We start from the raw sequence: 11,958 nt of genomic DNA on the forward strand, positions 1-11,958 counted from the left end.
TTGAATAATATCCAATTAATCAGATAATTTTTAAGCGACTACTATTTAGAAGGTGCCCTACATGATATGGCAGATAACGTAATTATAATAAGATGTAGTTTCTGCTTGTAAGAAGCTAGTAATTAAATGCGGAGAAAGAAATCTTTATCTTTAATTAATACTGATCAGAATAGTACGTTCCATTAGAAAATATGCTGTGTTCACTGAGAGAACTCTCGTGTAGTTGAAGGATCAAGGAAAACTCCATGAAGGAGGTAGCATTTGAGCTGCTTTTGAGGGAATTTGAAAAATTGGTTGAGAGGTGGGGATCTGTGTCAGTAATGATGAACAGCATAAGTAAAAACAAAGAAAAGAGCTCAAGTCATTGATGAATAATGGTTATAAAACTGAGATATTAATCACTTGACAAAGTCTTATGAAGTTAAGTGAATTAATATGTGTTGAAGTACTTTGTAAATAGAAAAGTTCTGTATAAACTTTTGTAAAAGTTCTATAAATATATAATAATAAATATTATTATTGGTTTGTCAGTATATGTCCCATGGAGAAGAATGATGAGAGTTCTGATTGAAACATATTAAAATCTGACTAGCACTAGTGCTCATAAACATTTGTTGAATGAAAGTGAATTATTTAATCTTCACAATGAACCTATGAAGTAGACGCTATTGTCTCATTTTACAGATGAACAAATCAAGTCTCAAAATGGTGCTCAGGTAGGAAGTATCAGAGGCAAGACTTGAACTCAAGCTTGTCTGTCCAGAGCAATGGTCTTGATCCCTATCCATTATTGAAATGAGATGGTAGTGGATCTAACTTTCGATGCACTAAATGTCTATAGAAAGCTTACCATTTGACAGGTGTTATGGTAGTTGCTGTATTTCAGTGGTGAATAGAGCTCAGCATTCCTTATAACTTGAGGTCTAGTAAAGACCTATATGCAGTTACACTACACAGTAACAAAGTAATGAATACAAAATGCTATGGGACCATATGGGGCACTTACCAAGATGAGGTATTGGTGTTTCGAGTGTGGGATAGTTAGAATTTTCCTGGAGTACATTTAAGCTGAGAATTAAAGGTCCAGAATTAGTTGGATCAAAATAATGGCAATCATGTTCTAGGAGAAGAGAATAGCATCTTTAAAGATGCTATTAAGAGTTAAGATGTCCTAATAAATTCTGGCTGCCACATGGAGTGTGAGTCAGGGAATACTGAAACAAGTAGTAAAAAGGTTAAGCAGTGCATAGAGTTCTTAGGGCCTTGCAAAGCTGGTCAAAATTTGGACCATATTCATAGGGTAATGGAACATATTAAAGGATTTAAAAATGACAATATCATCAGATCTGTATTTTAGAGAAATTACTGTCGTTGTATTATGTGAATGGATTGGAGGGAGCAGTCAAGATTGGAGGCAGGGTAGCTTTTTAGGAGACTGTGACAGGAATCTACATGGGTGAGGGTGGTGTTTTAACAGAGGGGAGAGATAGATGTGAACAGACCTAGAGAAAATAGAATTAGGAGGATTTAGGATTGAAAGCATGTGGGATTGTGGGGGAGACGAGGAGTCTTGGCTGATGCCCAGGTTCCTGGCTGTGGCATCTGGACCATTCATTGAAAAAGGAGCAGCAGCAAGTTTGACAAGAAAGATTATAAGTTGCATTTTGAACTTTAAAAATTAGCAACACCTGTGATACACCTGTATGAGTATTCAAATAGGCAGTTCAAGCTTTCCAGTCCTAGGGGAAATATCTAGATCTGAATTACATGTCTGGAAATCATTAGTAGTATATATCAAATTACAGCTGTAGGAGTGGATGGGATTTTTCAAAAGAGAATGAAAGAATAGGGCTGAGGTAGAACTCTGAGAAGACCACCATTTAAGGATGTCAAGGATGTTATGGTAGTGGAGCCCACCAAAGAGATTGAAGAGTGACTAGCACGGAAAGATAGAGAGAAAGAAGGGTACCATTACAAAAATTGAAGGCTGAGAAGATTTAAAGAGGGAGAGAGTAGTCAACAAGGATGAGAAGTAATATAAAATGAGGACTAAAGTGTCTTTTAATTTTCCACAAAAGTAATTTCAGTGGAGTAGTGGATGTTGTAAATAGATGGCAGTGTGAGCAGCCCAAAATGAGAGGCATTCCAAACAATATATATAGAACAGTTATTGATTACAGAAGAGAAGGATAGCTGTAGGGGAATTTCCTTTTTCTGTCTCATTTTTCTGTCTCATGTAGTTGGGAGAGACTTGCTAATAGAATGGGTTTAGCTGAAAGGGAGGAGGGAGGTAACAGAGAGGAAGATCTCTGAGGAAGCTGTAAGGGTGGGATGCTGAGCACAGAATCAGGGCAAAAATCATCTATAAGGATCCTTTTCCATGATAATAGGAGGAAAGATGATAGGAATATAGTTGCTGATACATTTATTTGTTTGATTACAAAAAGTTAAGGGAGTTTCTAAGGGACTTAGTGTAGTAGGTTTGAAGAGAATGGAGGTTTAAAATGCCGAGGAGAAACATGATGTGGAAGACAAAGAAAGTTAATCACTGAGCAGCTGAAAGTATGGCTAGAAATCCATCAGCTTGGAGTGGAGCCTATCTATACACGAATCTATGGTTTATTTTACCCTCAGAAGTGGTAAATAGCTCAGGTGTAGGCAGAATGGAATCGGAGACTTGGATTAATCTAGGGCTGGAACATTGTCAGGCACATGTAAAATATGGCCAGTGGGGTAAGGACATTGATGACTGGATGCAGTGATGGACCTTGAAGTCCAGTTAATTAGGGAAGAAAATGAGGAGAGGAGGAAACTGAAGAGTTAGACCAAAGGACTGGAAGCTTCAGTGACAAGAACAGGTGTAGTGAGAATAACTAAATGAGTAGGCTAGGCAAGGATAGGTAGTTGTGGTCAGAGAAGAGGGTTGTTTGAATTTACCTTCTCATAGACTGAGCAGTTCTTGATGATAACAAAGTCCAGGAACACTTATTTCAAATAATGGCTAAGTTCAAATGCTAGTCTGTGTTACCTGATGGAGGAATTAGGAAGGTAGAATGAAATAGTGAAAGGAAGGAGGGAAGAAGAGAGGGAGGGAGAAAGGAAAGGAAGGAAAGGAGGAAGAAGGGAGAGGGATGCTACCTTCCAGAAATCTCCTTATGATGCTCTTACAGCAGGGTTGCCTAGGAACAAGCCACAAAAATCTCTGCCATGTGCCTTTGCAGAACTTTGAATGTGCCAAAATTTCCAGTGTCCTGAAGCTGTTCTTGTGGCCCTAATGCAGGATGCTGGTATCAGGCTGGTTTAGGTACTGACAGGGGGAGTGGGGAAATATCAATTCTTTGTGATCTGGAGGTATTCTAGGAATGGAGTGATCAGTTATGTATTAAAAAAAATTTTTTTTTAAGGTTTATTCATTTTTCAGAGACAGAGAGAGACAGAACATGAGGCGGGGAGGGGCAGAGAGAGAGAGGGAGACACAGAATCTGAAGCAGGCTGTGAGCTGTCAGCACAGAGCCTGACACAGGGCTTGAACTCACAGACCACGAGATCATGACCTGAGCTGAAATTAGATGCCTAACTGACTGAGCCACCCAGGTCCCCCTACAGTTACGTATTTTAATTGGTTTAATTTTTATGTTTAGATGGGCCAATGTCTTCAGAAATGGAATCCAGTAGAAATGATAGCAAAGACGATCTTGGTGTAAGTATTGAAAATGGAATTTTATCCATGTATTCAGGAGCTTTCCAGTCTCTTGGTTTACTAGAATAGAAATTTAGCTGGCAATATAGTTGTTGATACAAAACTACTTCTCCCATTTTGACAACTATATATACTTCCTGCATAGCATTATAGCTGTTTCTTTTCTGGATTGTACTCTGTGGTGAAAAAGTACAATTTACAGACTAGAGTCTTAGTTTACTAAAGTTAAATGAGAATTTGGATTTTTCCCCCTTGGATTTTTATTTCAATGTTTTAAAGTATATTTTTGTTACTATGTTTACAATTTTTGCTTTTGGTCACTTTATGTTGAAAATATAAACACCTTTTCTTTTTTTCAGTATATGCTTGATAAAGAATGTATATTTTGATACTCTTCAACTATTTTTCTTTTTTTTTCAAGTTTTATTTATTTATTTATTTTGAGAGAGTGAGCGTGTGAATAGGGGGAAGGGCAGAGAGACAGGAGAGAGAGAATACCAAACAGGCTGCACATTGTCAGCACAAGCCCATTGTGGGGCTTGATCTCACAAATTGTGAGATCAAGACCTGAGCCCAAATCAAGTTGGATGCTTAACCGACTGAGCCATCCAGGTACCCTCTCTGTTTTATCTTTAGCCAGAATATTACTTTGTTTTGGTTAAAACTGTTTTCTTTTGAGTTAATATTTGTGATAGCAAAAATCAGTCTGATGTAGAAAACTGAATCTTTCTCAGGGGACTGTTAAGACTGTTATAGACTGCTTTCTGGCGAGGTGCCTAGGTGCTTTCTTTTAAACCTAAGGTTTTCAGCAACATTACTGCAAATTTTGCTGTTGTTTTAGTGACTGCTGTATGTCAATTTGTTATAGAATTTAAATGTGCCTGATTCATCTCTCCCTGCCGAAAGTGAAGCAACTGGCCTTGGCTTTGTTCCTCCACCTCTTGCTCCAATCAGGGGTCCATTGTTTCCAATGGATACAAGGGGCCCCTTCATGAGAAGAGGTCCTCCTTTTCCTCCACCTCCTCCAGGGAGCATGTATGGAGCTTCCCGAGATTTTTTCCCACCAAGGGATTTCCCTGGCCCACCACATCCTCCATTTGCAGGTATGTTTTTTTTCTTTGAACTTAATATGTGTTTTATAGAGTAAATCAAAGATATAATTCTATTTCCTATTCATATATTAAGTTTTCTCACCACAAGTATACTGTTATTCTTCAAATTGGGAAGGTAGCCAACTATTAGTAGACTGTAATGAGGCCTCAACTTGATTCATCCTAATAATATGGGAATTACTCTGTGTTTCAGTAATTGGGAAAATCATTGGCCTTTTGTAGCAGTCTTATGTTAAGACCAAAATTATTTATATCTTATTTGATAGAAACTGGTAACTGCATCAATTAGTAAAAATAATTACAACATATATTTTAACATTAAAATTACTGGCTAAAGTGTTTTTAAAAGTCTTTTTCATAAGTAGTTCCTATGTAGTCCTACTTATTTAAAACCTAAAATATGTTTATCGTGTTTGGACTAATTGTTGAATTCATTGAAATTTTTTCATAGCGTCACATATAAGAAAAAAGGAATCATTTTTTGCTTTTATATCTATACATTGCCATTTAGAACTATAGGTTTCTGTAGAATAAATACATGGTTACCAAACACTAGGCAGAAGGTTGTTATGTGCCTGATATGGTTATTTCTCACCTTATTTCTCCTCTATTTTAAAGTTTAAGGTGAATTAAAGTGAATTTTGGGGAATTCCAAGACAGTCTTTGATATAACTAAATGTTTTAGGATAATATCCAATTAGAATTGGAAATTAGTGATCTGAATTTTAAGTCTGGTGAAAATTACATAAAAACTTTTAAAAGTAATGTTTATGTATTTTGAAATCATTTCTGTTCTTTTCAAAAATGTTAAGATGTTAGGTTTTCATAAAATTAAAACTGTCTAAAATTAATAATATTCCCTTCAATCCTATGCAGTTGAAGAGAGAGAGTCTGTTTTTTTCTCAGTGTTGTAAAAATTCATTTGTTAGCTCAAATAATTATTGTGGTGTCACTTTTTGAATATAAATATAGGTACTGTAAGTTATAAGCTAATCACTTATTAGGGCTGCGGTACAGGTGTTTAAAGTTAAAAAATGTCTTTTACCAATCTCTTTGAACAGTGAGAAATGTCTATGCACCGAGAGGTTTTCCTCATTATCTTCCCCCGAGAGCTGGATTTTTCCCCCCACCCCCACATCCAGAAAGTAGAAGTGAGTTCCCATCAGGGTTGATTCCACCTTCAAATGAGCCTACTACTGAACATCCAGAACCACAACAAGAAACTTGACAATATTTTTGATGTCTCTTCAAAAGTAATTTTGACTTCTCTCTCATTTTCAGTTTAAGTAACTTCTGTTACTTAAGTAATTATACTTTTGCTCAAATTGAAGCTTAATGGAATTTTAATTCTCAGGATAGTATTTTGTAAATAAAGATGATTTAAATATGAATCTTATGAGTAAATTATTTCCTTTTTATTTTATTCTAGATAGTATAATTATTTTAATTTGATTAATGAATTCACTATCACATAAACAATAATGGGAGTTTTATATATGTAATCTTGCAGTTGGGGATGTTTTAAACTCCAAAGACTGTGTCTTTTTGCCAAGAACTGTATTTACTATGGTTGTAGACAAATGTGAAAGTAACTTTATGCTTAATTAAATAAATTTTAATTGACTTAAAGACTTGTTTGGTATTGATAATAATAAAATCAGCTAGTTTTCCCTAAATGTGACTCACTAAGTTAGTTTTTTCACTTTTCCCAATAGCTTTGGGGCTCAAAACTAGTGCTTTATATGGGTTTTGCCCATTTGATTATCTTACCAAGAATGTGCACTCTTTCTTCGAAGTGAACATGAGTGACCAAAGCAACAGGTTAATACACTTAAAAGTCAACATTGATTATATATATATTTTAAAGTTTTATTTATTTTTGAGAGCGAGAGAGCGCTCACAAGCCAGGGAGGGACAGAGAGAGAGGGAGACACAATCCAAAGCAGGCTCCAGGGGCTGAGCTGTCAGCGCAGAGCCCCACGTGGGGCTCGAACCCGGGAAGTGTGAAATCATGGCCTAAACTGTCGTCTGATGCTTAACCAACTGAGCCACCCAGGTGCCTCAACGTTGATTATATTTCAGAGAAAACTGGGATATTGTTTAATGGTAAGTTTTTAGAATTTGGATCTTCACTCAGTTCACTGGGTGTTCACAGTTCACTCAGTAGCATCCTGTACAGTTTTCTTTCTGGCTTGCTTTTCTTTTAATTTGTAAGGTATTTACTGTTTTTAGTGGGGAATGTTGAAATTCACTCTAGGAATATTGTATTGGGACTCAGTTTAATATCTTTTGAATGTTTCCTTAACTCAGGTTTGTATTCTATTATTAGTCTTCGTGCACATTAATATGATTATGAAAGGAAAGATAAGTATAGCTAATAAATATTACAATACTTATGTTGAGAAGCTGGTTGATTTTAGTTTAGTTGTTTACTTGGAAGTTTTCTTCAGTGCCAAAACACAGAAGATTAAATATTCTTTTTTTTTTTTTTTTTTTTAATTTACATCCAAGTTAGTTTGCATATAGTGCAATAATGATTTCAGGAGTAGAATCCAGTGATTCATCCCCTGCGTATAACACCCAGTGCTCATCCTGACAAGTGTCTTCCTTAATGCCCCTTGTCCATTTACCCATCCCCCCACCCACAATCCCTCCAGCAACCCTCTGTTCTCTATATGTAAGAGTCTCTTATGTTTTGTCCCCTGCTGTTTTTATATTATTTTTGCTTCTCTTCCCTTATGTTCATCTGTTTTCTAAAGATTAAATGTTCTTGAACAAAGCAATCTGTACTTGTATTGGAACCTTTGTGCCAGCATTTCCCCAGGTGTTCTCTGGAACACTTCTTGTGAGGTATTTCTACTTCCTCTCCATTCTCACCTTCGCCTTAGGAAAAAGGGCTAAACAGAAAGGCTTCATGAAATGAATTGTTTGGATAAAGTATTATGAAGATTGAGGACTATAAGACTATCATTACACTTAGTGTTTAAAAGCCAGGTTTTAGGGGAAATAGATTACTTGTTTTTAATGCTTATTTATTATTTTTAAACGAGAAAGCACAAGTAGGGGAGTGGCAGAGAGAGAGAGGGAGACACAGAATCTGAAGCAGGCTCTGCGCTAAGACACAGGGCTTGAACTCACGAACTGTGAGATCATACAGAGAGCCGAAGTCAGACGCTATACTGACTGAGCCACCCAGGCGTCCCTAGACTACTTGGAAATTTGTAAAGTCAAAGGAAAAAGAGAAACAATAGTGATGGAGAACATTCCATTCAAGTGGAACTTTTTTGTTTGCACCAGGATGGAGGAGAACTATTTTGACTTAAGACAGAAGAGAAGAGAGAAGAGAGGGCAAATCAAACATGAGAGAGAACAGCAATGAAGTGAAGAAGCAAAATCATAGAGGAGGCAAGGAGAACAGTTGAGAGCACGGTAGAAGACAGAAAGACTTGATATGGGCTGAGTAGTTTAGAATACTTTGGGGTTCCAGAGTAAATGAACATATTTAGCTTTAAAATATTTTTTAATTAAAGACTGTAACCAAATGGGGATAAATCAAATGATAGTATTTTAGGATGAATAGCAAGTTTTCTCCCATTTATTTCTTTTTCCCAATTATACTTCCTAGTTAGGCTCTCTTTTAATCCTTTTTTCCTATTTAATTCTGGTGGTTTTAGAATTTTAGAAGGTATGCTTATGCCTCTGATCCTTGATTTATCAACTTGATTTATTACATTTATCAGTTCATGTATTGATTCCTTGAGATGAAAAATTAGGACTTCCCACACACTCTTGCTATTCCCATTCTCCTTTCCTCTTCATTTTTGATATTTATCCAAGTTAAAGTTGTCTGTTGTTACCTTTGTAATTTTAAATTAAACCTTTGTTAATAGTTTTTTCCTTTATTCCTCTCCCCACTTCCCCAACTCTGGTCAAAATCCTATTTTCTTTTAGCTATACATTATATTTTCAGGGTTGCTAATAATAATATGCCTACAAGCATAACCATCTTCTATACTTGGTCCATAGTTGAACTAAAATTCAAAATAAACAGCATTTACATCATTATCATTATTTAAATATTGTTCACTATCAGGCCAAATTATGTATTAAGTTTACATTTCCTTCTCTGTGAATCCCAGTATCATTTCTGGGTCACCCTTAAGAGAATATTCTTAAATATCAAGGTCAATGAGTGATTTTTTTCTTACCCCACTCTCTTTTCCTGTGTTTATCAATAATAGCCTAAAATAATGACATATTTTGGTTAACTTTATACTTGAGCCAAGTCCTCTCCCTTCTTTTTTTCTCTCCCTCATATTACTTGCCATTATCATGTGTTAATTAAAAAATTCTTCATGTCTTTTCTGTTGTGTGTTTTACTATTTGTATGTTCTTTTTATTAAAAAAAATTTTTTTAAATGTTTATTTTTGAGAGAGAGAGAGAGAGAGAGAGAGAGACAGAACACGAGCAGGGGAAGGGCAGAGAGAGAGAGAGGGAGACACAGAATCTGAAGCAGGATCCAGGGTCTGAGCTGTCAGCACAGAACCTGACTCAGGGCTCAGACCCATGGACTATGAGATCATGGCCTGAGCCGAAGTCAGACACTTACCCTAACCGAGTAAGCCACCCAGGTGCCCCTGTTTTCTTTTTAAACATTTTAGTCTTGGAGTCCTTTGTCCTCCTGTTGCAAACCAGGCTGATTTCTAGGCCTATGAACAGAGCCTGCCTTTTTGCTGATTTTTTGGAATTACTCCTCTGTTTCATAGAGCCTCTATCTTGCTGGGTTTTTTTGTTTTTGTTTTTGTTTTTTAAATTTAAGTGTTTTGCTAGAGTTCACTCTCAAGTTATTTCCTTAAAAAGGATGTAGGGAATGTGAAATCTGAATCTTCCTCATGCCTAAAATCTCAACCCTCCACTCCCTTTTTTGGTGTTAGTTTATACCGGTATAGAATTCTAAGTCAGAATTTTGAATACATTGTTCTTTTAACATCATTTTAGTACCAGTTAATATCAATATATTGTTCTTTTTTTTTTAACATCCATTGTTGCTGCCGAGAGGTCTGAAGGAAATTTGATTCTGAGGACGCCTGGGTGGTTCAGTCAGTTAAGCGTCCGACTCTTGCTTTCAGCTCAGGTTATGATCTCACGGTTTGTGAGTTTGAGGCCTGTGTCAGGCTCTGTACTGACGGCACAGAGTTTGCTTGCGATTCTGTTTCTCTCTCTCTCTCTGTCCCTTCCCTGCTTGCTCCTCTATCTCTCAAAATAAATAAAAATAAACTTAAAAATTTTTTTGATTCTGTTGTCTTTGTTGGTAACCTGATTTTTTCTTATAAAACTTTTTAGGTTTTTTTCTTTATTTTTGGTGTTTTTTTTGTTGTTGTTTATTTTTGACAGAGAGAGACAGAGCATGAGTGGGCGAGGGACAGAGAGAGAGAGGGAGACACAGAATCCGAAGCAGGCTCCAGGCTCAGCTGTCAGCACAGAACCCGACGTGGGGCTCGAACTCACAGACTGCGAGATCATGACCTGAGCCGAAGTCGGACACTCAACCGACTGAGCCACCCAGGCGCCCCTATCTTTGGTGTTCTAAAAACCACAGATTGCATCTACATGTGAGACTTTTTTCACTCATTTCTGGCTAGTCCAGGTCCTCTGAGCAGATTCCAAGATGGAATTAGACATTGAAGAGATTTATTGAAGGAGAACACCTGTGAAGGATTAAGGGGAGATAGTGCAGAATTAGGTGGAGAGGACCTTTCAGATTGCGATTCAGATTGACATCTGTGAAGAGGAGAGGAGGGAAGGAAGGAGGGGTGTGTAGGAAGAGCCTCTGATTCTAGTGCGGCTCCAGGAGACCCCGAGCTGGGCCCATGGCAATCCCCAGGACAAAGATTGCCTGGTTAGAGGAGTCCCTCACTGGGTAAGAATGGCTCTGCTCTAGGACCCTTGCATGTTGTGTTCCTGGGCGGGAGCACCCCTAGAGAGAACCCGATCTTGGTGTGAATGCTGAAGGTGCAGCAGCTAGAGGCCGGCAGCTGACGGTACTTGCAGCAGTTTCTCTAGAAGGCGGGATATGATTGGTGTACTCCTGGCTGCCACATTGTGTTAGGCACTTAAACTATGAAGATGTGTGTCCCAAAACTCTGGGATTTTTTTTTTTTTTTTTGGTAAGTTCCTTTTTTACTTTTTCTCTCAAATTTTTCATCTCTTTCCCTCCCCGTCTCCCTTTTTTTTTTTCCTGGAAAATTTTCTCAAGTATATTTTCTAATCTTTCACATAAAAGTTTTTGTTTTCAGCAATCATTACTCTTTGAGAACATTTTAAATTCTATTTTCTACTTTTTTCATAGATCCTGTCCTTTTTGTGAAGATCTAATCTTTTGAGTTTCTCTGTTGTAAATTAGAGGTTTCTTAAAAGTGTTTTTCTGATTTATTTCTTTTCTCTAGGGTTAATAATTCTTCTTATTTATCTTGGGCTTTTTCTCCTTATATACTTGGTTAGCCTTGAGTTTGAAGACGAACTGGTTAGCTGATTCTAGCTTATACATAACTCATACTGTGCAACAAAGGATAGTTTTCTTGTTTGGTTTCTTCCTGGGAGATCTTTGTGTGTGTTGGGACAGGTGGGGGAGATGGAGGGTGGGGGTGGAGACAGAATCTGTGACTGACATGCTTTTCCTTAGGATGACTGATAGGGAGCTGGCTAATTGGGTGTAGGTCCTCCAGATAACAAAATTAGAAGGGCTTCCTACATCTAGGATACTACCATTCACTCTAGAAGTTTTGCTTGTTCCAAATGGCTTAATTTCTTTAGGGAGTATCTCTCTAGTATTTTAGCTGGAGACCAGTGCTGGCTCACTGCCTTGTGCTTGGGGTTGTGCAGGGAATGGTGGTACCAACTTTTAGGTGATCTTTGTGCAGATCTTCAAGTAATCTCCCTATTTTTACACTCATACCCCAGTTGTGTACACAGTATACTAACTGGCTCTGAGCCCATCTTGAGACTCTATCAGGCATACTGACTCTCAGCCCCTGATAACAGATTCTAGGCTGTAGCTTTCTTGACCTATTTTATCCCCCAACCTAATCCCATCTGTTCTTTTGTCCTCCAGAAAATTTTGAAATGTCATTTGTTGGTGACCTCTT

At 37.3% G+C, this 11,958-nt stretch overlaps 1 protein-coding gene across 16 annotated transcripts in view; it reads left to right on the plus strand.

Annotated features, from left to right (window-relative positions):
• The window catches only part of MIA2 (MIA SH3 domain ER export factor 2), a 111,230-nt gene extending 104,789 nt beyond the window's left edge, over positions 1-6,441 (plus strand). For all 16 annotated transcript variants that reach the window (XM_045450766.1, XM_045450771.1, XM_045450767.1 and 13 more), the window contains 3 exons: positions 3,642-3,700; positions 4,569-4,803; positions 5,874-6,441. In XM_045450766.1, the coding sequence (XP_045306722.1) occupies positions 3,642-3,700; positions 4,569-4,803; positions 5,874-6,040 (461 nt within the window). In that variant the 3' untranslated portion in view covers positions 6,041-6,441. The remainder of the gene's footprint in view (positions 1-3,641; positions 3,701-4,568; positions 4,804-5,873) is intronic.
• Positions 6,442-11,958: the final 5,517 nt, after the last annotated feature.

The sequence above is a fragment of the Leopardus geoffroyi genome, chromosome B3 (genome assembly GCF_018350155.1).
Source record: "Leopardus geoffroyi isolate Oge1 chromosome B3, O.geoffroyi_Oge1_pat1.0, whole genome shotgun sequence".
NCBI classification, from domain to species: Eukaryota; Metazoa; Chordata; class Mammalia; order Carnivora; family Felidae; genus Leopardus; species Leopardus geoffroyi.